Source organism: Phodopus roborovskii, unplaced genomic scaffold, assembly GCF_943737965.1.
Source record: "Phodopus roborovskii unplaced genomic scaffold, PHOROB, whole genome shotgun sequence".
Lineage (NCBI taxonomy): Eukaryota > Metazoa > Chordata > Mammalia > Rodentia > Cricetidae > Phodopus > Phodopus roborovskii.
This window is the reverse complement of record NW_026126418.1, coordinates 68,304,136-68,331,437: the sequence shown is the minus strand read 5'-3', so window position 1 is coordinate 68,331,437 and position 27,302 is coordinate 68,304,136. Positions and strand designations below refer to the sequence as shown.

The 27,302-nt window shown below is 50.8% G+C and overlaps 1 protein-coding gene across 1 annotated transcript in view; it reads left to right on the top strand.

The window, feature by feature from the left end:
* Sardh (sarcosine dehydrogenase) overlaps positions 1-27,302 on the top strand; it is a 58,107-nt gene that overhangs the window by 20,679 nt on the left and 10,126 nt on the right. The window contains exons 13-17 of the mRNA XM_051184933.1: positions 1,537-1,650; positions 5,935-6,073; positions 7,758-7,871; positions 11,691-11,838; positions 15,107-15,200. Of these exons, the coding sequence (XP_051040890.1) occupies positions 1,537-1,650; positions 5,935-6,073; positions 7,758-7,871; positions 11,691-11,838; positions 15,107-15,200 (609 nt within the window). The remainder of the gene's footprint in view (positions 1-1,536; positions 1,651-5,934; positions 6,074-7,757; positions 7,872-11,690; positions 11,839-15,106; positions 15,201-27,302) is intronic.

Here is a 27,302-nt window from a genome sequence, read left to right as displayed (position 1 = left end):
GGCCTTGGGCAGAGAGTGGAAGAGGGAGTGTTTTGGTCCCCAGATGAGAAGACTTTATACCTACCCAGGAGCCAGCCTAGAAACCTTGTGGGGCTCAAGCAGATGGGATATTCCTGCTGGGGCCTCAGGGGTCAGGGGAGGTGTGCCTGGCTGGGAAGGGAGAGGTGCTGGGAAGGGCCTCACCAGCGCCCTGACTGGCAGGGGGTCAGGCTTATGAGGCTAAGATGACCCTCCCACTCCTGCAGCTTAGCTCTCATTCCTGAGAAGTAGGTGAAGCCTGTGACTGGAGCTCTGGGAAAGGAGAACCATAGCTCCCTTATTCACCCCTGTAGTGAGAAGGAAGCCACTCATGGCCTGAGGTCAAAGGGGGTAGTGTTTGGTATGGTATCTGACCCAGGCAACAGAACTCAGGACAGGCTGTAACAACAGAAAAGAGCCGATACTGGAACCTTTGCCAGAGTCTCCTAGGAACAGCCATAGACCCTACTCACACCTACCCAGCTTCGTGCCTTGACTCCTCGGCTTGGTCTGTACTTTGGGGTGGGTTTAATCACCTGGGCTTCAGGTTCTGCAGAATGGGTGACTCATTAGGCGTTGTGGGCACTTTCAGTGGGACCAACACTGTGGTGTTCCTACCCACACCTTCACCCTCCACCTGGTGTCCTGGCATCAGGCAGAAGCCCTCACAGTGGCCCATGTTCCTCTCCAGCTCGTTTTGTGACCAGTTTCTTCCCCACCCTCCAGTCACGGAGTCAGAACTAGCAAAGCAGGGATTGAACTGTCATTTGAGCAAGTATCCCTGTGTTACCTGAATTGTACAAACTCGGTGCATGTCTGTGACCCACTCAGTGTCGGGCGGGGGTGGGGATGGGCGTGGGGAAAGTTCTTGGAGGACAAGACCAACCCCGTTATGTTCATACTGGTATCCACAGAATTTAGTGAGAATCTGCAGAGCCTCTTTCCCAAGCCTGCTTGTGAAGAGAGGAGAGAGAGGGGAGGGGATCGTGCTCTGATCAAGAGGAAACAGCTTGAGGGAGGCAGTCTTTACATGAGCAGGATATACATAGCATCATAGTATGGAAGGCATGGTGGTAGGAACACAGGGCAGCTGGATGCATCATTTTGTTTTTCAAGGTGGGGTTTCTCTGTAGCTTTGGAGCTTGTCCTGGAACTAGCTGTGTAGACCAGGCTGGCCTAGAACTCACAGAGGTCCTCCTGCCTCTGCCTCCTGAGTGCTGGGATTGGAGGCTTGTGCCACCACCACCCGGCTACAGCTGGTCACACTCTATCTTCCTATCAGTCAGGAAGTAGAGAGCAGAAAGAAAGTAGGGCTGGGCTACAAAGTCTCAATACTCTTTCCTCCATTGACCCATTTCCTTAAGGCTCCACCTCCTAAGCGGTCCACAGCCTTGAACAGCACCACCAGACAAGAACCAAGTGCTAAACATATGAGCCTGAGGGGACATTTTGCTCTCAAGCCATAACAAGGAGGGAATGTGAAGGGAGAGTGGGAGACACCTCACCTTTCCTTAACAGGTCCTTGACTACGACTACTACGGGGCCTACGGGAACCAGGCACACAGGGACTACACCTACAGCAGGCTGCTGGGCGATGAGTACACTTTCGACTTCCCACGCCACCACCACATGGTAAGCAGCCTGTGCTGGATCTGGCTGAGCCCCCAGCTGTCTCTGTCCCTCATGTTGAAGTCCCTGCTGAGCTGAGGGGGCCTTGGTTTTGGGTCCCGGAGGGAGCATCTGCTTGCTCCAGGGTCACCCCTTTCTGGTTAATGCAGTTTTGTGGGAACCACGTAATGTTTTCCTCTTCCTCTCTTCTGAGCCAGCAGTTTGCCAACAGTCAGGTCTGGGGGTCCCTCAATATTGCTGCTGGGGGAGGGAAGCAAGAGGCAGGATTGAGGTGTCTGGCCCGGGTGGCTGTCCTAGTTGAGGTTTCTATTGCTGTGATAAAACACAGCGACCAAAGGCAACCCAAGGAGGAAAGGGTATTTGGGCTTCAGCTTGTAGTCCATTATGAAGCAGAAGAACTCAAGGCAGGAACCTGGAGGTAGGAACTGAAGCAGAGGCCATGGCACAACAGAACTTACTGGCTCACTCCTCATATCTTACTTTGTCGGCTTTCTTATATAGTTCAGGACCACCTGCCCAGGGGTGGCACAACCCTCTGTGAGCTAGGCTCACCTATATCAACTGTTAACCAAGAAAATGCCCTACAGATTTGCCTATAGGCAATCTGAATGGAGGTATTTTATCAACTAAGGTTCTTCTTCCCACATAATTCTAGCTCGTGTCAAGCTAACAAACAAACAAAAACTAACAAAACAAGGGCAGTGGCTTTGAGATAAGACTGTACCCTTTTTTAGTCCTCTGGTCCTGAGGTTGTGAAGCTCCTTGAGGGATAGGGCTTCCTCTTCTTGAGGCCTGCCTACAGAGGCCTGCAACCTCTACTTATAGTGCAGTGGGTCTAGAACAAGGTAGGTTTTCTGGCCCCATGCCCAAGGCTACTGGATGGCTCCTCCAAATAACAAAACAGAAGAGGCCAGGGATGGGGTGGCTGTACCATTGGAGCCTGCTTACTGACTCAGAAGTAGGCAGGTGAGGCAGTGCAGGCAGCTTGTGGTCCCTGTGCAATGTGCCTGGCTCTCTACCCTATGAGGGATGAGGTGCTGAGTCTTGGGGGCCAGGTATTCCTGCAGCAGCTCACACATAATGAGTAATGAAGATATCCTTAGTTCCTCTGAGAACTATAGTTATTTCTGGGCATGTCACTATGCCCAAGGCACCTGTAATGTCATCTCAGCATGCATCTGAGGTAGGTGCAGAGCCAAGCCCTCAGCCTGGGCCCTAGATTGTGGGCAAAGCACCAGGAAGGCATTATAGTATCCAAGGTAGGTCTTCATAGGCAGGGACTGCCATCACTCAAGCCCCTCACTGTCAGTGATGTCTCTGTTTCCCCAAACTGTGGAACCAGAGCCTCATTTTCATGGCCAGTCCTGAGGCCAAGGGCCCATTTGTTCCCAACATTTCCCCCTAAGCTTGTTTGAGAACTAGATGGCTGCTAAGGCAGATCAATGCTCTCTGAAGTGGTACCAGGAGTCGGGAGCTTTATAAAATGCAACAGTTGCAGGATCGGCTTGGTGCCCGGTTTTCACAGCCTCCTCAAGGGAGTGCATGGCTGTGTCTGGCACCTCCGCACCTGCAGCTCCTACAGCCTGTGGGACTCCTGGCCCTGGAGGGTGTGGAAGCTTGGGGTAGATGCCAACTTGGCTTAGCAGCTCCATCCAGCCTCCGCAAATGCACCAGAGACAGTCCCAGAGCATGAAACACACACTTGTTCTCCACATTGGCAGCTTCCCCAGCCAGGCAGACAGCGAGTGTCAGCCCAGGAAGCTGTTTGGGTTTGGGTCAACAGCTCTAACAGTGCCAGCAAAGGCACCTCAAAGCCTGGCGGACAGCACGCCATCCCTAATGATGTCTGGAGGGAGGCAGAGGAGCTGAGGCCTCAGGAGGCAGTATGGTATGCCAACCTGCTGGCTGAAGGCTAAGCTTTACTGCAAGGTCTAAGAGGATGATTGCTCAGCTCTGGGTGTGGCATTGTAGACCTCCACTGTTGCCCTTGCGATGAGGGCTTTTTTTGTGGCCATGCTGGCAACATTTCTGTGGTTTTTCACTGTGTTGCTCTGGCCTCCAGAGTCCTGGGGATACTAAGAGTTGGTAGCAGCCATCTTAGTGGGTGATGAGTTGAGGGGAATGTGGTCCAGTTTCCAGAGATACACATTGGCTGTCCAGCCCATGGCGGCTGCTCCCACTATCATTGTGGGGTTGGCACAGATGATCAGTGGCCAGGAGGAGGCAGGGAGGGGTGTGTCCCCTCTTCATTGTTAACACCTTTATTGAGATATAGTTCCCATAGCACACAGTCCCTGGATTGAAAGCTTTCCACTCACAGTTCCTCAGCAAGTCACTGAGACAGCTTCATCTCTCCATACATGAAACACCACAGTCACCAGGAGTCGTCCCAGTCCATACTCTATCCCACACACAAGGTCAGTGAGGGACCCTGTCTCAAGAGAAAGAGGTGGAAACTAATAAGATCAGGACAACCAGTGTCCTCTGGCTCCTGTAACTGCATGTTGGCATGCATAGACCATACTCATACACATATGAACAAAGCCTAAAATAAATACTATCCTGGATTCAAGTCCCTGGTTTGATGTATAACATAATAATCTCTCCCATTCCCTTCTCACTGTCATTATGGAGTCATCTGTAACACAAACTCTAATCCTTTTGTATAAAAGTCTAAAGTTTTGATGATGTCTCTTACCCTAGCTTTGCTGGTGGCTTCAGCATTATGTCTAAGAGACCAGCTGGGGGCACACACACATCCTTCTGTGTTTTCTTTTAAGCATTTGTCACTTTAGTCATTGTATCTACAACCCACAACCCATCTTGTGTGTGGCACGAGGAAGTATTCAGGCATCTTCCTTTCGCATGTGGATATCCAATTGTTGAACAGACTGTATTCCCATGGAGTTCTCCTGGGATCCCTGTTGAAAACCAATCTCCATCCCATGCGGGTGATTTCCAGACTCTGGGCTCTACCCCATTAGTCCACATGTCCATCACTAGCTCAGTCCAACACTGTTTTGTCTACTGTAGTTTTCCCCCAGCAAGTGTTGGATATTTTGTCTACTGTACCCCGCTACCCCATGCCAGCAAGTGTTGGAATCAGGAAGTATGAACACATTAACGTCTTCTTTTTCAAGATTGTTTACGATACTCTGGCCCTTTGAAATTCCATGTGAATTTTAGGGTGAGCTTGTCTACTTCTGCAAGGATCCAACTGAGGCTGTGATAGGGACCAAGTCAGATCTACAGATCAACTTGAGTGTGTGGTCACCTATGGAAAGCATATCTTCTGTCCCATGAACTTTGGTGTCTTTCCATTGGTTTTGGTCATCATTTTCTCCCAAAAATGTTTCTTCAGGGCCCGAGTAGATGACTCAGTCAGTACAGTGCTTGATGCAGAAGCCTAAGGGAGTGAGTTCAGACCCCTAGACCGTATATAAAAAGCCAGGCACTGCTGTGCGGAGGGGAGGGGGGTGGCACACACCTTCAATTCCAGTGCTCTGGAAACAGAGGCAGGTGGGTCTCTCTGAGTTTGAGGCCAGCCTGGTCTACAGAGCTAGTTCCAGGACAGCCAAGGCTACACAGAGAAACCCTGTCTAGAGAAACCAAACCAAAACAAACCAAAACAACAACAGAAACCTAGCCAAGTGGGTCTAGCCAGTGAACTTCAGGGTCAGTGAGAGACCCTGTCTCTAAATGTAACACAGAGAGCAATTGAGGAGGACATCAGATATCAACCCATGATCTCCATACATATATGCACATATGCATGCACACACATTTTTTTAACTTTTTATAATAAGAACTTTGCATTTCTTCTGTCAGGCTTACTTCTAGATATTTTTATGGTCCTGGGGGTTATGAAAATGGAGTCATTTTCCTGCTTTCTCTTTAGATTGCTCTGTGTTAATGCACAGAAATGGAGTAGGTTTTGCATATTGGCCATCTTTCCTTCTGCTTTTTGTCCGTTTAGTTTACTTTCTCTCTAGTTTCATGTAGGGCAAGGCAGGGTCACTAGCTTGAACTTCTGGTCCTCCTGCCAATACTGTCCCAGTGCTGGAATGACATGTCTGGTTTTCACAGCAATTCTTTTGAATGCCATAGCCCAGTGTCCCCTATGTGCTCCCACTCTGGAGAAAATGCACTATGGTGTGCCCCTGGGATGAGTGAAGCTGGGAGGGCAGTGGTGGGGAGGCTCTGAGCAAGTGTGTCAGGAAAGGCCCAGCCCCGTGCCCCCAGCTAGGGTCAGTACCCCGAAAAGCCTTCCTCCACTGGGCCTTTCAGATCCGGGAGGAATGTCTGGCCTGCCGACGGGCTGCTGCCCTGTTCAACATGTCTTACTTTGGGAAATTCTACCTGCTGGGGGTGGACGCCAGGAAGGCCGCTGACTGGCTCTTCTCAGCAGATGTCAACCGACCCCCAGGTACTGGGCTCAGGGTGGGATAGAGCCATTCCTCTTCTAGCCTGGAGTTCTTCTTCCCAGGGAGCCTGCTGTTCTTCCCAGTCTGATGTCTGGCCCTCTGTGTCCTGTCACCCCGATATCCAACCCCATGGACTTCCCCCTCCTTCATCACTTTCTCCATCCTTCCTTCTTTCCCTTTCTGGATCCCATCTTTCTTTGCCCACAGAAGAAATACATGGCCGCGAGCACTCAGCAGTACCTCCTGGCGCTTGAGCCCAGTCACATCTCTCCATCACCAGGGTGCTTTCCTCCTATGGGGTTGCCAGAATTAATAATCCATAATGCTTAGTTACATTTTAGTCATGAGTAAATAATGAACAATTTCTGTTATGGTGTATCCCTTGAAATATTTGGGATAATCATCTTATTTATCACCCACCTACCACCGTCTTACTCATCCACCCACCCATCCTCATCTTTATTCCTTTTCCATGACTGCTGTAACAAGTCCCACCAGCTGAGTGGTTTAAAATAAGCAATAGAGTATCTCCTGGGCCTCCAGGCCAGAGGCCAGAGTCGGGGTGTTGGGTAAGCCCCCTTGCTCCAAGATCACAAGCGGGCTCCCACCTGCCTCTTCCAGCTTGGTGTGGACCAAGAGTATTGACCTTGATAGGGTTGCAGCCCTTCACCCAGCTCTGCCTCTGACACTGCTGCTGTCCCCCATCTTTCTCCTTGTTTGTGTGTGGGGGAATGTGGGTGCATATATATGCCCGTGCATGCGGAGGTCAGAGGACATTCTTGGTTGTCTTCCCTCAGGAACCATCCACCTTGTTGGTGGTGGAACTCACCAAGTAGGCTAGGGTGGCCGGCCAGGAAGACTCAGGGATTGTCCTAGCTCTGCCTCCCTAGCATTGGAATTACAAGTGTGTACCACCACACTTGGCTTTCTTTCTTTCTTTCTTTCTTTCTTTCTTTCTTTCTTTCTTTCTTTCTTTCTTTCTTTCTTTCTTTAATGTGGATCCTGTATATTGAACACACTGAATCAACTCCCCAGGCCTTCCTTAACTTTTTCCTCCTGTAAACAGTCCTACTGTCTGGGAGGCCATATGAATGACTGTTCCTCACACTCTTCCAAGTAAGGTCTCACCTGCAAGTACTTAGAGTCAAATCCTAGTAAGTCTATTTGTGTGGCATGACTCAATCTAAGACATCCCGTGTGCAGCCATTCGGCAGCCACCAGCCCCAGCCCCAGGGGCAGCTGGCCTTGTTCCTGTGAATCTTCCAACGGCTCCACCTACCTGCCCACCCTCTACTGCCACCAGCTGCCTTCCAGCCCTTTCTACCACCCTTTTCTCCATCCATGTGCTCACTACCCAGGGTACCCACCCTTCCACCTACCCCACTCTCCTCACTCATTCCTCTGCCTGCCCGCTGTTCATCCACACAACTCACTCACCCCATAGATATTGCTTCTGCCATTTCAGGCACGCTGCCGAGGGTGGTGAGGGTAGGGATGAGGGAGGAGCCAGGCAAGCATTTTCAAAGAGTGCCCCTCCCCAGATGACAACCATGAATGAGCTCATCATTAGTCTGGTTGGTTGAAATAGGGCTATAGGGTCTTATGAGGGAGACCCGCTATGGGGCCCCCTAGACTCTGAGGAGGAGCAAGCTTTGATGGTGCTCACACCTAGGTCTTTGTTGCCAGGCTCAACGGTGTACACATGCATGCTGAACCACCGGGGAGGTACGGAGAGCGACCTGACCGTCAGCTGCCTGGCCCCTGGCACCCAGGCCAGTCCCCTGGCCCCTGCCTTCGAAGGTAAGGCTGCTGTGAGAAGTCTGGGCATGGATGTGACCTGTTCAGGGCACTGGAAGTCACTGGTGGCCAGAAGGTCAGGGAGGGTTGTCTGGGACAACTATAATAACCTGTCATGTCCACTTGTGGTCAGGACCTGAGATTAGCAGTCTCATTTCAGGCTAAATGCTGGCTCTGTTCTGGCGGCTGTGCGCTGCTCTGAGCACTCTGTAATTATGTCTTTGAACCTGTTGTTGCTGTGGCATGTTGGAGCAGCCTTGGAGTGGCTGACTCAACCCAACTGTCCAGGCTAGCATCAGCCCAGGGGAGGCCACTCCCTGACACCTGGGTTGGTCCCAGTTTTGAGCCATCCTCAGGCCTGGGCAGGTCCACCCATACTTGGTTCAGTGTCTGTACTGGCACCTGGATGGCCTCTGTGTCCCTCCACTTCTCCTTGCACACTCCTAATGACAAGTAGCTCAGCACTTCAGTCCTGCTTGTGCAGCCTTTAACAGCTAGACAAGACTGCCTCCTGTCACCCCAACCCTGGATCCTGCCTGTCACTTTCCAGAGGGGCAGTCCACCTCCTGTCCTGTGGCCTATGTCCACCAGGAGAAGAGAAGGAACAGAGTGGGCATGTGTCTTCTCAAGAGGGCATTGATGCGTCTAAAAGAGTGGTTTACAGAGAGGAGGAACCACTGTGTGACTCTCTGGGCTGCCATCCAAGAGGGTGACAGCAGGCAGGGATGGCCCAAATGGATCCTGGTTACTTGCTAGCTCTTCTCACTGTTCCTGAAGCCTCCTGGGGCTAAGCCCCAGTCTTGGCATAGGTGTGGGGGGGTGCCCACTAAGGAGTCATTCTCCTTATCTACATGTGATACAGCCATGGTTCTGATTTTTTTTTTTGTATTGGGGGTATTGAACCTAGGACAAGCATATTGTAAGTACTGTATCCCTGAGCTACGTCCTCACCACCATTTTATGTAATTTTAAAATTCTGAGACCTTAGCTCTCTGAGCCTCAGTTTCCCTACTTGTGAAATGGGGACTGGAGAACCCACATTCCCAGCTGCTACAGGGATGAATAAGAACTAAGAGATGAGGTGCAGCCTCCCAAGCTTCAGTTTCCATCTTGGCAATAATGACTTTGCTGGAAGCTATCAAGTGCTTTGTGACATATTATCTTGTGCACAGTTCCTGGGGCTGAGTGCTTTGGGGGGGGAGGCCTGCACCCAGGGGGCATGGCTGGATGATCCAGTGAGCCCCATTCCCTGAAGGCTACAGATTCCGGGGATACCCAAAAACAGCAGAGAAATGGCTCTTGAATTGACAGGTCCTGTGATGCATATGCAATTGCATTATGTATATATTTAATATGCATGTTAATTATGCATATGACTCAGAGCTCCAGTAAGTCAAGAGAATGTGGCAATTTACATGTGATCAAGGCTGTGTACTAAGCAGCTGTCAATCTTGGAAGCAATTTTAAATTATCTTTATTCATTTTTCTTAATATTGTTAAAAGGTGTACTTGCTTGTTGGAAACACATTGACATAATGAAAATGGCATATAAGACCTGCCACCCACAATGCTCACCCCACACCTGGAGATGGCAGAGAGGAGTCTGGGGTGAGACTGTGCCCCTGGGCTCATGTCCCAGGCCCTGCATTGTCTCTGTAGGACAGCTGAGTGGGGACGGCTGCCCAGGGCAGGGACATTACTCTCAAGCCAACTGGTAGGGAACTCAGGCTGGTAACAGAATGGGGGCTAAAGTGTGCGTGGGGGAGTTGGTAATGGTGGAATACCCTTTAGCAAGAGGTTGAGGACAGCTTCCAGAATTCAAGCATCCTCTGGTAACTGCAGCCTTTTTCTCTCTTCCTCCCTCCCTCCCTCTCTTCCTCGCTCCTTCTCTCTCTTTCCCCCTCCCTCTTTTCTACTCATGAGGAGGAAGGGAGGGTCACTTTGGTGGGCCCTGACTGATGCTCTGGTAGCATTTTCCCCCTGGAAGTTCTAAGTAGCCCTGTGCTGGGACCAGGCCCATTGTACAGGTGGAAATGGAGAGTCTCAGAAAGATGAATAGCGAGGCCAGCAAGCTGCAGACAGTGCAGTGGGACAGGCTGGCCAAAGCCTTCCCAAGAAGACCACATCCTCCCATGGATGTGTGTGTTCCTGTGAGATGCCAGGCTTGAAGGATTAGGCCTTCTGCCACCTGTGGCTCAGAGGCTGCTCTTCAGGATGCATCCCTAGTGTGAGGAGAATGGATGGAGGAACAGGCAGGTGCCAAGGTCTGGTTGTCATAGACTCAGCCAAGTACAGAACTCTGCAGGTTTAGGGTGAGAGGGGCTCCAGGCAGAGATGACATTACCTGGTCATGGAGGCGGAGAAGCAGCAAGCAAGGGAGAGGATAGGGCAGGATGGAAGCATCCCCTAATAGAACCAAGTCCCTTGGCGGGGACTGAGGGTGGCTGCAAGGCTGGTGGTGAGGACCCCAGAGTTTGGGAAAGCTTGGGCAGGAAGGGGCTTCTGAAGGAGAAGGGAAGCAGTGCGTGTAAATATCGCCATCTGCCCCCAAACCCTGATTCCTGTGCCTGCTGTGGCTTTGCCTCTTCCCAGCAGCCCTCCCAGGCAGTTTCAATTGCATGCTGATGCCTCAGCAAGTGATCAGGGCCCAGAAACGTAGGGACTTCTAGGGCTTTCACTGCAAAGCAGAGGACCTGTGGGAGTCAGTGAGGAAGGATGTCAGAAAGATGGGGGGCGCAATAGAAGCCTCCCACCCTGCCTTCCTTGTGTCACATTTCCCCCAACTGACCCAGGGGGTGGTAAAGGCAATGGTTCAGGGGTACTTGACTACCACGGGTCATAGCATCCTTTGCAGTGACAGCTTTGTGAACCCTGAATGGCAGATTGGACCACTGAGATTGGTGAGCTTGTTTACTGGGTCCACTAAGCTCTGAAGCTGTGGTTTCCCAGAGTATCTGGCAGGGCTGGAGGCCCAGGGCCTGTGTGGCTTTGTAGATGCCTTATGGCCACAGGGACAGTGGGGTTTCACCTATTTCCAACACATGCCTCCTCCCTGAACTTCTGGGGAAATTGGTGTGTTAACATCCTGGGTGATCTAGGTTATATTAGCCATTTCTCTCATTGCTATGACAAAAGTGTCTCAGAGAAGGAGGGGCTTATCAGTCCACAGTCCAAGGGCACAGCAGGGAGAATATGGCAGCAGTTCCTTGAGAAGACTGGTCACGTTGCATTCAGTCAGGAAGCAGAGAGATGGATGGATGCTGGTGCTCAGCTTGATTTCTCCTTTTTGTTTAATCTAGGACCCCAGCCCAAGGTGTCATCCACAGTCAGGGTGGGGCTTCTTACCCAGATTAACTGAATCTAGAACCCCTTCCCAGACATGCTCAGAGGCCTGTTTCTTATGTGATTTTAGATCTTGTCAAATTGACCACCAAGGTTAGCCATCTTGAGGGGACTGTTGCTTATAACTCTCCCACCTCTAAGCCTGGCCCAGTGAGCTTCAGAATGGCAGAGACAGGGAGCCCTGGAGCACGGGGTATGTTCATGATGATGGGAACTAGTAAGATTGTTAAGATTGAGAGAGAGAAAGATATTTGTCTGAGGCCACTTAGCCCTAGAGGTTGAGGCTGGATAGAATCCCAGGACCTGAAGGCACTGAAGTCTTAGCCCTTTCTCTGAGAAGCAGGTGGAAACCTTTGACACTGCCCATTGAAGGAACCAAGCTATTCTCTTTCTTTAGTAAAAGTCTGGTGTCCCTTAGGCTCACCCTCACCATGTTCTTTGTCCGAAGGTCCTGTTCTAAACCTGGTACTTCTCCTGCAGGGGATGGCTACTACCTGGCTGTAGGTGGGGCTGTGGCCCAACACAACTGGTCCCACATAACCACGGTTCTACAGGATCAGAAGTTCCGGTGCCAGCTTATGGATAGTTCCGAAGATCTGGGCATGCTCAGCATCCAGGGCCCAGCCAGGTGAGAGGGGACAGGGACCTGGGTGCATCTAGGCGAGCTTTCAGGAGAGATCACATGACAGGGCTTATTCCTTTTCTGTTTTAGTCTGTCTGGTGCCTGTGTCACCGACATTCAGAGCTGGTCTCTGAAATAGCTCCGAGGATAACACCTGGAGGTTCTCCCTCCTGATCTAGGAGATGCCTCTCAGTCTAACAGTTGATGAGGTTAACCATCCCAAGTGGTTGTGGATTCTCTCTTCTTACTGATGTATCAGAGGTAGAGACATTTCCAGGGTCATACAGTGCCTGGGAGCCAAGGCAGAAAGAAATGGGAACCCCCATCTCTCATAGTCGCCACCCTAGTCACCAAGTCAGAGCCCTCATGAGAAGCTGCGCCTGGACTGGTGACCAGCAAGGTGCCATGTGTTGGTTCCACAGATACAACCTGTGCTTGGTGGATCCTCTGGCCTAGGCTGGAAGTGAGGTGTTAAACCACAGGTGGGAGGGAGTGATAGGGCAGAAGGGACCCACTTCTTAGGGGAGGGGCAAAGGGAAGATACCTTCCTGATAAAGGGCTCCCAGGATCCCCAGGGGATCAGTATTATTGTGTGGTGATGTCTATCTCTTCCACCCTGGGTGTCCTGCTGGGGACCCTGACTAGTGAGCTCAGACTCTGCTGGTGTCCATTTTCCCTGTCACCTTGGGGTTGACCAACCAGCAACTCCTGGCTGAGTGCAGAACAGGAGGGTACAGGTCATAGTTTTTGCTGAGCGTCTTTCAGGAACAGCTGGCTGAAGGGTCTCGAGGGGCCCGGAAGGTGGGCAGGTGGTGGGAACAACACTACAAGGCTGCCACATGGGGACATAGAAACCGTTTATTCAAGTGTTTAGAGCGGTTGGTTAGCTTCTGGCAGCACTGTCCATTGGTGCTGTGGATGTGGCTTCCAGCCCCTCCCCTCCCCCAGGGGTACTGGAGCCCATAGGTCAGCTTCAAGGAATAGTCCCACCTGCTGCACTAGAGGCCAGGCCTGGCCTTCCAGAGACTCCAGCTTCACTGCAAATGAAGGACCTTGGACAGGGCCTGGCTATTTTCAGAGTGAGGGAGGCAGGTGGATGAGGAGGGAGGGAAGGAGTGAGGATACCAGACAGTCAGATGGAGGTACAGCCCCAGGGGACAGCCAGGTGGCAGCCTCCAGGCTGGCAGCTTGCCTCCTCCCATATGAGCAGTAATGTCACCAGTATAAACAGGCCTAGTTTTGGGCCTGTGTGGGGAGCACTTAGCATAGCACCTGGGGCATGAAAGGCACCATGTGAACTGCTACTTGGAAGAACTTTCTGGAAGTTGGCTATCTCTGAGCCAACCAGTAACCTGGCTCTTGACTCTTTTTGGCAGCTGAGTTTTTTTTTTTTTTTTTTTTTTTTTTTTTTTGGTTTAATTATCTTCATTCAGTTTCAACGGCTTCCTGTAGTTACTAGGGACACACTTGAGCTATGTGGAATGGTTACAGTTGTCAGCATGGGCCCGGGGCACTGGACACATGCTTTTGTGGTTCTGGGAGTGTTGTCTAAGTCTCCATTTAGCAGCCAGGGCTGAGGCATGTGAGGGGCTGGGACTTGCCCTTAAGACTCCAGGTGACCTTTTCCTCAGGCCACCTGTTCTTCTCTGAGGAAGGACAATGGCAGTGGCAGACCTGGGTGTCTGACACCCCAGCCTGGGTTCCAATCCTACAAGCCCCACTTTAGGAACCATCTGTAGCATTTATGCCCCATGAGGAAGACAGTGCAAGCTCTCTCTCTCCTGCTGGGCTACCTCTCTGTTGTGTGGTTGCCCCAGGGCTGTGGGAGCCCTGGTTCTAGGAGGTCTGGGTGCAGCAGAGCTGAGCTGAACCTCTAGGGCTGGCACCACGTGGGGCTGGGGTTACATAAGGATCTTGGCAGAAGGCAGCGGCTGAGCACCTCAGGCGGGCGTGGGTGGTAACTCCCAGCTCTGTGTGGTGGGGATTTGGGCTGGCTGCACTTCTGAGCAGTAGCTGCAGTCCTCTGGGACCCCTGATGGGTAGAAGTGAGGGCGTTTCCAACCCTAGGATACATTCCCTGCTGCCCGTGTTGAGCCCAGATGCTCATAAAGGGTACCACTCACCAGATAATTGTGTGCCAAGCAGAGGGCGGTGTGGGGTCCTGTTGGCAAGGAGCCCCTGGCTTACAGGGCTGGTCGTGGCAAAGGGAGAGAAAAAATGCCAGAGGCCTCCTGCAGTCACACAGAGACACCTGTGGGACCCCTGGGAAGGGAACCTGACTCAGACCCATAAGTCTAGAGCAGGTGACTGCTGGCTGAGTCAAGAGCTGAAGGGTGACAGAGGACTAAATGTGACAGGGAGCAGGGCAGGAGCATGGAGGGACGCAGGAAAGGTGACCAGGGAGGAGGTACATGGGCTCGGTGTTGGGTTGACCTTAGGGCATGGGCCCACAAGATTTTGTATACGCAGCAGCAGGAGGGCCTGGGGCGGGACGGGGGCTGCAGAAGAGTGGGGAAGTGGGAAAGGGAGACTGTAGGGCTGAGACCAGAGAGGAATGTGGTAGAACGTGCCTCCATGACACATGAGTACTGTGCTGTGGTTTAGGAATGCAATGGGCAGGGCAGTAGGAGCCACTGTGTACTGTGACACAGTTTGGGGAAGCCGAGTCTGGCGCTGCAGGGGTATCCCAGCTGGGTACAGTCCCTGTCCTTGAGAAGGTGATGTCCACCAGGGGATGGGACTCGAATTAACCTCTCTACCTCCTTGTAACACCTGCGAGGCTGAGACCCGTGACAGACAGGACACTTGGGCCTGGTTGGAGCATGCATAGGGTGGTTGTGGTGGTGGGGGTGGTGGCAGTGGGTAGTGACGGGGGCAGGGGTGGTGGCATACGGCAGTGTGTGTGCTCTCTGGCTGGCTCCTGTCTACTCACTACAGCTTGAACTTGGACTTTCCTGTATAAAACAGAGACCGCCATTGCCAACTTCCCTCAGTGACCACCGTGGTGACTTGGGTGAGATCCAGAGTACCTGGCAGTTGCACAACTGTTCTAAAGCATATCTGTAGCCTCGCCTTCCTGACTCTGCCGGGTCCTGACAGCCCATAGGAAGGTGGCTATCTCACATGGTGGCACTTGCGGTGTGTTCCTACCAGAATGTCTAGATACATATCATTTGTTATCCTCCAGCATTGGCCCCACTGACTTCCTGGCCCTGGCCGGGAATTCTCGAGGTATGTGTGACTCACTGACTGACGACTCTGTCCTTGTTCACAGCCGTGCCATTCTCCAGGATGTGCTCGATGCTGACCTGAGCAATGAGGCCTTCCCTTTCTCTACCCACCAGCTGGTGAGAGCTGCAGGGCACCTGGTAGGTAGCCATGGCCACCAGCCTCTAGGGTGTGGGTGGCAGCACTTTTAGCAAAATGGGAGTCTGTTACTTAAGGCAAGTCTCTGTCTCTTGGGCTTCAGCCCCAATGTCAAAGACGATGGCAGCCAGCCTGACTCAGGAGGGACTCAGAGAGGGGTGATAGGCCACGATGCTGTACCATCTGTCCCCTGCTTGGTACTGGCAGGTGCCAGGCTCATCTGGGAAGATCCTTCACTGCTAGCACCTTGCCTTTGTACCCTCTCGGCAGAGCTGCAGAGCATGTCCCTCTAAGCCAGGGTGACTACTCCTCCCTAGAAACAGGGCTGGGCACAGCTGACAGTTCTCTGCAGGTTACCACATCTCCCGGGGAGGCTGTTCCTCCTTCCTTGTGATCATCCTGGTATTGTAGATGTTGAGGAGCCTGGCCAGATCCCCAATGCACCGCCACTCCAGTTTCTAGAAGTCTAAGGCCAAGCGCCAAAGCCCAGCTCTTCTGAGGTTATGGATGTCATCTTCATCAAGGTCCCCTGGACTCCAAGGGCTCTCTAGGAGATCCTGGTAGGTAGTCAGCCCTAGTTCCAGGCTGACCCCTTTATTTTCTGGGCCTTGGCCTCCTGGTTGGAAAATACACATTGGGCTGCTCAAGGCTGAGGGAGGGGCTGATGGCACATACACCAAGTGCCACCACCCTGGCCTCTGCTCACAGATATCTGCAGCGACCCTTAGAGTTGACTATAGGAGGTGTGTCTTGACAAGGCTGGCTTGCCCACTGAGATCATCCTAGATAATTTATTTCCTGCTGCTTTGCAGCAGCTTCAGGCCTTGCCCAGTGAGGGTTGCTTCCCTAAACCGAGTTCAGAGAATCTGGGAGTCTTACCCAGGCTGTCCAGCTGAGGAGCCCCCAAAGAACAAAGGTCTATGCTGGTGACACACATTGCCTGCAGGTGGGCAGGGCCGCTGTTGGGCATGTCCTGTCCTCTCCTCTTGGCCATCTCTAGGTTTTTGTGGGGAGAGTGTGGAGGAGCATCAGTTGGAGAATGAGATTCCTGCCCACAGAGGGGCCAGACATCCTGGGACCAGGCTGGGACCTGTCAGCAATAAACAAAGTGGCGCTGAGTGCTGGGGAGGGCGCTGCCAGAGAGAACGGGTGATAAAAGCAGCCACGCAGGCTGCACTCCACCTCCCCTCTGGAAGCTGGATCAGGGTTCAGGAAGTGGGGTGGGGGTTCTCTGTCTAGCTTGTTTCCTGCCTCATTAGTGCAGAGCCGTTTGCTGGGCCCAGAGAGGGTAGGGTCTGAGAGAGTGGCACGGTGGGATCCTAAGATATGGCGGCCTCCAGATCTCAGGACTTCAGCTAGGGTTGTCCATGGAGGCATCCTGGGGGCATTTGTGTGGCCCAGAGTCCAGCATCCAGAGTCCAGCTTTAGTTAGGGCTGTGTTCTGATGTGTGGAGGAGAGGAAAGCCCTGTCTCTCTTCCACTACACTGAGGCTTGGCGTAGACTCAGTCTGTGTGTGGTTTGGATGTACAAGGAAGCCAGACCAGGTGGGAACATATCCCCTCCTGTCAAGATCAGCATCCTCCTCCCATCAGCAGGACCACCGTGGGGGGAGCCACGTGGGATTTCCGACTCCAGCTGCTCCCTCCTGTGGGACCCTATCCTGGCCACGGCAGCCTCCCCAGCCCTCCCAGGCTGCCTGGGAATCTTCACCTGGGGCCTGGGAGTTAGGCCAGGGCCCAGGCTGAGCTGACACGGAGCTCACACTGCCCAGGGTCATGGGCAGGCCAATCCCAAAGTAGGTGTCTGTGGACTCCTCACTGGTTATGCCTGTCTCCTTCCAGGCTGACTATAGTCGCATAAAATATGGATGCAATAACATTCATAGCCCAGCCAATTAGCATAGGCCTGTCATCCCAGCTATGCAGGAGACCTAGGCAGGAGAACTGAAAGTTCAAGGCCAGTCTGGTCAACTTAGCAAGATCCTGTCTCAAAATAACAGTAAAAAGAGAGCTGGAAAAAGCTCTGTTGTAGAATGCTTGGCTAGTATGTGTGAGCCCCCCCAACACTGTAAAAAACAAAGAGAAGGCTGGGCTGTGGTAGTGCATGCCCTTGATCCCAGCACTTAAGAGGCAGAGGCAGAGGCAGAGGCAGAGGCAGGTGGACCTCTGTGAATATGAGGCCAGCTTACTCTACAGAGCCAGTTCCAGGACAGCTAAGGCTACACTGAGAAACCCTCTCTCGAAAACAAAACAACACAACCTACCCCAAACTCTCTCATTCTGTTTCTAGCCATAGCTGTGCAGCAAGGGCTGGGTACTGAGCCCAAGCCAGACTCTACTTCTGCAGCACAACCTTGGGCCAATGATCTTGACCAGACCTGGAACAGGGTCATGGTCCAGAGCCCATGACATGATTGTACAATGATGGCCTTCCCTATGTGGCAAAGACACCCTGACAGGCACATATAACCCGGCTCTTGGATGTGTTGTAAAACATGAGAAAATTCAAGAAAGCTGACCCAACCATACTTACAGGCTACTCCATTATCATACCTGCCTGAGTGGCCGTGATCTGCACAGTGCTTTGCTCTCTAGTGGTGTGAAATCCATGCTAGTTGCTTGTAATATGCAAGAACCTGTGCCCAGTCCCCTGCCTCAGTCTTACCCATGTTCAAACATAGGGTCCATCTCTTGCTCTTGGGAGCAGCCTAGTGGTATGATTTCTGTCCTAAGAAATGATAAGTCAACCTGCTGAATCAGAGACACAGCTTACGCTACCCACTTCTTTTTGGCTGCATCCCTTTCAAGCGCTACTCTAGGCCTAGTAGGATAGGAGAAGACAGTGCTCTCAAGACCAGAGTCCTTGTCTTGGGGAGACTGGATATAAAGTGAGCTGGGAAGCCTGGGAGCTCTGCCTAGAAGATGGTACATGAAAGAATATTTTAACATGGGGAAACCTCAGGTCCCATTTCAACTAGCTGATAGACCTGTGTCTTTGAGGCCAGATGTGAGCAATGCTTCATCAAAACTGGCCCCATGGCAGTCACTGCCAATGAACCTCCTGGTGCCACGTACATATAGCGCCATTATGGACCCTCAGAGAGTTCTGCTGTTTGGATCTGAACTGGTGGTTTTATTCTTATTGTACAGCTTATTTCCTCTGCTCCCCCAGCAGCCTTTCCCCTGGGTTTAGAATGAATTCCAGATGTGTTGGCTAGGAGCACCTGTGGGGCTGTGCCAGATCTAGTGCTGAGGAGGCAGGTGCAGCTCCCACCCTCTGTAAGTGCATCCCCACCCATGAGCTCAAGGGAGCCTGCAGCTGCAGTCCAGGGCAGCGGAGAATGGCTGCCACTGCCCAGAAGTGGATGGTTTTAGGGTCCCTGGGAGATGCACATGGGGAGGATTGGGTCTTGGTAAGAGAAGTTTGACACGGAGATGCTAGCGTCTCAAAGTGAGGTCTAGGCTTCGGGTACCCTTGCCTGAGGATTGTCCACGAGGCAGGCAGTTGCCTTGTATTTCCTATCCCTTTGCCTTTCCCAGCATACAGCTTACCTGCTGGGCCCACACTAAGATTAGAGGGACAGTCACCATAGGATAGCAACCTTATCTGCTGTCACCCCACTGCCAGCAACCATGAGCCTGAGGCCTGGCTCCCCAACAAGAGCCATGTTCCAGTGGTTCACTATAACCAGAGAGGTCTGCCACGGTGTGGTTCAGTCTCCACCCAGAAGCATTAGATGCTTGTCTGTCTCTGAGCACAGCCAGCTATCCTGTCTTGCCCTACTTCCTCAGAGGTCATGGTCGCACAGATTGGGAGAACCTCTGAGGACAGGACTTGCCAGGTAGTTGAACACAGCTCTCAGGACATGTGGGCTGGGCTGAGAGCACAGGCTCAGGCTGCAGTTGAGGTCATGTGAGACTTGCCCCACCAGGGAATCCTGTCCCGTGGCCCCACCTTCTCCCGAGGGCTCAAAAGAGGGTTAGGACTAAGATAACAAGATTGTTCCTGTGGTGCTCCTGCTGTGGTTTGGGCTAACCTGAAAGCTGTCCCTCAGTGTGGCCCAAGACACATATCCAAGGTAGCTTAAACCCTCCTATTCCTTGGCCAGCAACAGAGTGGCATTTCAGCCTCTGGTGGCACTTCAAGCTGCAGAGGTTCAAGCTGTAGAGGCCGGATGGTCACAGCCTTGGCCCCAGTGGCAGGCTCACAGGCAAGAGAGAGGAGGGAGCTGGGCCACACATAGGAAGGGCAGTACAGACTGACGTTTTTTGCACTACATTGCTCTCAGAGCTGGGAGGCAGACATTGGCTTCCAGTCTTACACCACCCTTCTTGGGCCTCAGTTTTCCTAGTTGTCGTACAAAGTCTAGACAATGTTGAACGCCCTTTCTGGAGCATCACATATATTTGTCCAAATACTGAATCCTCTCTTGGAGTCCAGGGGAAATTTCATATTCTAAGTGATATCTTGCTTTGGCTTAAAACTGTGTTGATGAACTGTCCATCAGCATGTGGAGGCTCTGGGGCCAGAACATGGAGCCAGGCCACGTATTTATAGATCACTTGGCTTTGAGCCTACCAGCTGCAGGAGAGGAATGTGTATATCTGCATAGTCAGCAAACCCCAGGTCGAGCAGAGACATGAGCAATGGCGTTGGTGAATGCCAAGTTCTGCAGACCCAGGCCCGGGGACCGAGGCCCAGGACTCTGCTGTGGTTGCCAAGATCCACTCATGACAGGACTTGGTCAGAGATGCCCAGCCACACGTCACTGACTTTTGCAATAGTGCTTCTCTGAGATGCTTGTGCCTGGGCCAGGCATCCACAGTCTTTGGATTCCTAGAGGAAGAAGGGGGCTGGGGAAAGTGAGTGTCCACTCAGCAGCCAACAGACCAGCTGTCTTTGCTCCTCAAATATTTGCTTCAAGGCCAGCGAGATTCCCCAGTGGGGAAGAGCTTTCCCGAGTCTCCGGAGAGCTCAGCTCAGCCAGTCAGCTGGGTCAGACACTGGGGCGGGCGTGTTCTCAGCACCTTGGCTGAGGACACCTCCCAACCCCCAGCTGAGATCAGACCCCTTTTAACAAAGCAGCAAGCCCCCAGGCTGACCGTCTTCATGAGGCATAACAATAAAGCAATTTCCCTCTCAAAATTAATTTCAAATCAGAAGGAAATTGGATTTCTTTCCTGGTGGTGGAGAAGTCCTAGCCTGTAACTGCTGTGACTCCATTTGCTCAGGACAGAACAGGCTCATGCTGCATGCATTTGATAAACTACAGAGTACCAGTGAGGATGCATTCACACAGAGTACAGCTGCCTAGGAACTTGTGCTGTGAAGCCAGTGCAGATCTGCAGAGCCCTCAGACAGCCGTACTATGTTATGCTCTAGTTCCATGACACAGCCAAGAAAGATACGGCATCCGCAGTCTGGGCATGTGTTCCCTGCCACTACTCAAGCTGTCAGTGGAGGTGAAATTGCTTGCCAGGAAAAAGTAGGAACAAGGCCTGGCTGGAATGAGGTTAGGTCGCCCTGTGTGACCCCAGTGTGTACTGAGGTTCCAGAACTAAGTGGGAGTGGTATATGTCCTTTCGCTCCAGATTTCTGTGACCTGCTACTCTTGTCTGTGGCTGCAGACATCATTATCAGCTGCTTGAATTCTGGGATCTGAGATTGGACATGCTAGGACAGGGATTTCCTCAGAGGAGAGGCTAGATGGTCATTGGCAGATCCAGTCTGCCTAAGGCCAGAAGGGTGAACCCCAGGGCCAACAACTCTAGAAAAGACCTACAGCGGTATGGGTTTAATACTGTATGCTTATGGATTCTAATGATTATGGCTATCACCACCATTATACCATCATTATCGCCATTACTACCGTTACCACCACCACCAAAATCACCATCACATCACCAGTGCCACAATCACTGCCACCAAAACCACTATCAATTCTGTCATTTTCTCATCACCATGATCAACACGTTCACCATCATCCCAACACTACCACACTATAATTACCACCCTTACCACCACCTTTCACACTGACATTGTCACTACCATAAGCACCACCACCATTATCAACACTATCATTACCATAGCCACCACCACCTTTCCCACCACCGCGGTTATCACCATCATCGTTTCCAGCACCATCACCACCACTATTACCACTCTCATCATTACCATCATCTCTATCATCAGCACCACCACCACCTTTACTACTTTTACCACCATCACCATCACTTTCATCGTTACTCTCACCATGATCACTACATCACTACCACAAACGTCACAGTCAGTCATTACCACTACCAACACTTTGACCCCTGTCATTCCCATGGCCACCATAACTTTCATAATTACTACCACCACCTTCACTACCACCATTGCTGTCACTGTCACCAACTACTACCTTCACTACTGACAGTACTGTCATCAGTTTCATGAGCATCATCACCAGCATCAGCACCATGAGCACACTGGTGCCATCATCATGAGAATTACTGCCATCCTCACCTCCTACCCTTCCAGCCTCCAAACCAGGTAAGTGTGCAAGAGCGAGTGCCCTCCAAGAGAGATGCTCTTAGAATTAGAGTATCTTGGCAGTCTCCTGAGGGTTTGAATGGAATTCCTCCAGTCCTGCTCTGGCCTCTGTGCATCCTTCCTTCCATCCCCTGGGATGTCCTCATTTATGTAAGGATGACTGAGTTTGGAGGATGCACCTAGTGCTCTGGAAGCATTGTGAGACTGTCATGGGGAGGTGTGATTGCAAAGGCTTAGACAGGACCTGTCTTCTCGAGCCTCTTCTCTCTAGGTGGCACGTGTCCAGGCCACCCCCCAGGTATGGCTTGGCCTCCCCTCTTCTGGAACCAGCATGGCCTTCAAGCTATAGCTAAGGTTAGTTGGGTGCCTTCCTGGATTCTTAACTCCTCCATGCACGGCTGGTGAGAAGCTCAGCAATGTGCCAGATGTTGAATATAATCCCCCAGCCATAAGCTGGTCAAGAGTGGAGGTGTCTTTCAGAGTCGGGCTCAGTATTTAGGATATGTGAGTATCAGGCTGAATCCTGCTCTGCCACCAAAGTCTCTGAGGCCTCTTTGGGGCTTATCCAGCTTGTAGGACCAGTGTTATTAATAAGATGTCTACTCAATCATTAGTCACCTGAAAGCAGCCATGCTAGCTAACACTTGCACCAGGGGAATTGGTAGGGGTTATGGGACAGTTCTGCCTCCCAACATATCACAGACATATGCCTCTATAGATATCACAGTCTCAAACAATGACTTGACCTCCCTGGGCTCCTTCTTGACTACATTTTGGGGTGATTGTCTTGTGACATGCTTCTGTGAGTCCTGGAGAGGCAAAGGCTATTACTGTTCAGTTTCACCAAAGCAGAAGCTGAGACTCAGGCAAGGTCTGTTGTTTGGGAGAAGCAGTCAGTCTCAGATTCAAAGCTCTGTCTGTGTCATCCTATGATCTTCGCCCTTACAGCATCTGCCTTGGTTGGGCAGCTGACTCCTCATCTCTCTGGTGTTTGTTGACTGTCAGGAAGGCTGGACAATGTATTCTGAACTGCCAGAGGTTAGGATCTTTGGACTGTGTCTTAAACCCAATTGGGTGCTTGAAGGTGGGTGATTGTGGAATGGGGGTTCAGAGTCTTGTCCTACAAGTGTCGGGGTTAGTGATCTAGTCTAGAGTGGAGCAGATATGGCCAGACCTCCACTGTGACGAGCTCTGGGCTGGTGGGCTGGAAGCTTTGCTAGAAGTTCTGAGTTCTCATCTTGCTTTTCCTGGGCTGAGCCTGAGCCTGAGCCTGCTGGCCACTATAGTGGGGGCTTCTGTCTCTCCATCAGGAACATGGTGCTGGGTGGGGGCATAAAGCAAGGTCTCTTGTACCTGCTGTAATGATACCTGCTGTAATGAGCAATGGTTACCACTTGGATATCCTGAATAGCACAGGTAACGGACAGAAGAACAGACATATGAGGAGTCTCATCCTTGGGGGCCAATGGAACCTTGTAGAATACCTTCAGGACCAGGAGTCAGGCATCCAGGACATTACAGAAGAAGTCATGGACTGATTCGGAATGGTGATGATATTGACCCAGGTGTGCAGGTTTCCAAGACATCAGCCCTCCTTCTGGCCTCTTTAGAGACCATTCTTGACCAGCTGCATTCTGCCATCCAAGGCTCTGAACCCCAAAGGCCACCGTGGCTGTGCTTGCCATATGATCAACTCTGGTCCTTGACAAACCATTGTCATTAGGAACACTGTCTAAAAAACCATGGGTCCTGAATCCTTGTCCTAGCCAGGGCCAGGCAGGAGAGTGTCACCTCCCAGTGGGGCCCCTGAGTTATAAAGGTGTTCCTTTATTTATTTGTAGTGATTAATCTATACACTGATGCATAACTCTAGGGTACAATTCCCTCCACAGGGACAGGAATTTCTCTGCTGCCTCACTCTCATTGGTCTTAGTCAAAGTACCTATTTCCAAACAGGAGGCAGGGCTGGCCTCAGACAGGATGTTTTAGTCAACACTCCCAGGGTAGTCTGCCTGGCTAAGGGTCTGAACTGCATGAAAAGTTCAAGTCAGGGTCTGAGCTCTGCAGTTCTGGGCATAGCCATTCATCCTCCCAAATAACCCAAGTCCTAAACCTGTGGCCTTCTAGAAGTGTTTTTAGTCACTTAGGTTTCTGGGTGACAGTTACACGGAGATGTTCCTTGAGGTCTGGTTGTATAGTCTGTGCTAACACACAAATTTGCATATTAATGAGGCTCCATGTAATATGGGTTACTGTGTGGCAATTGGGTACTGTGTAGTGATAGAGGTTCCATGTGGTGGTGGTGGTGGTATCATGTTGTGGTAAAGTGTACTGTGTGGTGCTGGGGCGCCACTATGTGCTGGGATGTAAGGGTGTGGTGATTGGGTACCACTGATGATGAGATACTGTGTGGTGGTGAGGTTCCATGTGATGGTGGGGTGCCATGTAGTGGCAGGGTACCATGTGATGGGGACGCACAGTTGCTATTTTGATGAATGGACACAAGGCACACTGTTTACATCAGGTCTCTTCAAATATCTATTATTTCTTTGTATGTGTAGTGTGTGTGTCCATAACTGTGTATGGCATGCAGGTATGAGTGTGTGAATATGTACAAGCATGTGGAATCCAGAGGAGAGCACGGGGTGTATTCCTCAGTTTCTCTATATTTTTGAGACGGGGTCTCTCAGTGAACCTGGAGCTCACAGCTGAGCTAGACTGGTTGCCAGTGAACCCCAGCATCCTCGAATCTCGGTTTCCTTAGCACCGAGATTACCGATCATCAAACCTGGCTTTTACATGGAGGCTGGGGGTCGAACTCATGTTCTTATGCCTGCATTGCAAAAGCTTTAACCAAATGAGTCATCTCCCCATTTACTCATTTATTTTCATATCTGTCACCTATCTATCTATCTATCTATCTAGCCATCATCTGTCTATATCAATCTATTGATTGATCCTGTGTGTGTATGTTTACACCATGGAGGGAGGTCAGATGACTACTTGTGGTCAGTTTGCTCCTTCCTCTACATGGATTCTGATGACTAAACTCAGTCATCAGGCTGAGTGGATAATCCATTTCATGTGCCATTGTGTACATGAATTACATTTATGTTGAATGACATCATTGCAATGAGCATGGCAGTGAAGGCTTATTGTCAACATGTTGCTTTCATTTCCTCCCAAAATATAACCCAGAGCTGCTGCAACACACAGCATATCCTGAGGACATGCTTCATAACCCACCACTGGGCGCAGCATGGAGCTCACACAGGCTGGGTCTGTCCTCTCTGTCTCAAGCAATTGAGACACAGACGAAGTGCACCTCACCTGGGCCCTCAGGCCCTAGTCTTCTCTTCCTGGAAGGGATCTGGGTTTTTACCATCTTAATTTTGGGGCGGAGGGGGGGTATAGGATCCATCTATATAGGCAAGGCTGTCCTTGAATCCTAAGTCTCCTGAGTACTGAGGCAGCTTCAACAATTTTAACTCTCTGTCCAGGAGTGTGAGCTCCAGAATGTTTTATTTTGTTCAGCTAATACTCAAAGTCCTCAGGTAGACCATTTCTCAACCCTGGTCCTGGAAAGGACATACTGTGGAACCCTGCAGTGTAGATCCTCCTGTGACTAGCTGTGTCACTCAGCACAGCTTTGGGGTCCATCCTTATCCCAGCAGGTGTCAGGACATCTTCCTGGCACACTACTGTCCTGTGTCAGTGAACTCTTCAGCTGCATCTGTCTTCAGATGCTGTGACACAAATGTGAAAATTCCTTTTTGAGTCCTGCCTCCCTTGTTATGTGTGTGTTACAGGGAATGTTTACCCACAAGCTGGGCCACACTACCTAGGGGACACTTTTCCATAGGGACAGCACCATTTTATGTCCATGCCAGCATGTACAAAGCTTCTGGTTTCTCTACACCCTCTCCAGTACCTGTTATTATTATTATTTTTTTTGTTTTACTTTTTGTAAAAGTCACATTTATTTGTTTGATTGTGAGGACCCATGTCACAGCATGCCTGTGAATGTCAGAGGTCAAGTTGCAGGAGTCAGTTCTAGGGGTAGAACTTGGGTCCTCAAGCTTGGCCGCAAGCCCCTCTACCTTTACCCACCCAATCATTGTTTCGGCCAAGTTTTGCTTTTTTAAAAAAGGGGGGGAAAGTTATTTTGTTTTGTTTTTTTGTTTTTCAAGACAGGGTTTCTCAGACCCTGGCTGTCCTGGAACTCACTCTGTAGATCAGGCTTGCCTCAAACTCGGAAATGTGTTTGCCTCTGCCTCCCAAGTGCTGGGATTAAAGGCTACCTCTGCCCTGCTAAAAGATTAGTTGGTTTGTTTTTAAGATTCATTCATTTATTATGTGTGCAGTGTTCTGCCTGTAGGCAGAAGAGGGCACCAGATCAAGTTATGGATGATTGTGAACCACCATGTGGTCCTGGAAATTGAACTCAGGACCTCTGAAGAGCAGCCAGTGCTCTGAACCACAGAAAGCTGTCTCTCCAGTCCAAGGTTTGTTTTGGTAACTGGGGATGTGCATGTGTGTCTGCATGCATGAAACTTGCCTGGTCACCTACATGGTGATTTACTTTCAGATACTCTGCTGGGTTTCGCTGACCTGATTCTCTGTCATTGTGACGGGTGTCAATCGGTTTTCATTGCTATGTTTCTGTCTGCTTTGAAATGAAAGAGAGCGAATCCCCCAATTTTGTCAGTTTTCAAAACTGATTTGGCTCTCAGGGTTGAGATTCCATATGAATTTTAAGAGGTTGTTTTCCATCTTTGCGACTTAGTAAATGTCAGTGGGCCTCTGTCAGGGCTGTGTGGCCTCTGTGACTGCTTCGGGTACTTTGAGCATCTTAGTAATTGTCTCCCAGCCCCTAAACATGGGTTGTCTTTGGATTTAGTTGTCGTCTTAAAGTCCTTTCACCTCTTGGTTGGGATTGTTCCTAAACATCTGAATGCTGGCATGAATGGAATTGCTGTCATTTCCGTCTTTATTCTGTTTTTGAAGTTTTGAGACGCTCCCATGCAGTCAGCTAGCCTCAATTTCTGTGTAACTGGGGATGACTTTGAACTGCTCAATCCTGCTGCCTCCACTTCCATTCTTAGCTTAGTTTCCATTTCTGGGTTGTTCATTGCTAGCTTATGGAGACAGATGATTGTGTGTGTTGGCTTTGTACCTCAAAACTGCTGGATTTGTTTCTTATGGAATCTTTAGAGTGAGAAAATAGTTTTAACAAAACTTGGTTCAAGGCCCTTCCTGCTAACCTTGTACAATTCTAGTTTTGTCCTTTGCCAACAGCATCATTCAAGGGGCCCTGCCCCCTCTTAAGCCTCCTTTATTCTGTACTTTTTGTGATGCTGGGAATCAAACCCAGGGCCTTTCACATGCTAGGCAAGTGCTCTATCACTAAGCTATATCCTTGGCCCTCTCATAATCCTTTTAAAGCCGCCTGAAACAGTATCTTGCTTTCCTGAGCCTGGGTTTTCTCACTTAACACAGTATTTTCCAGTTCTGCCCATTTTCCTACACAATTAATAATTTCATTTTGATGGATAAATAAAATTCCATT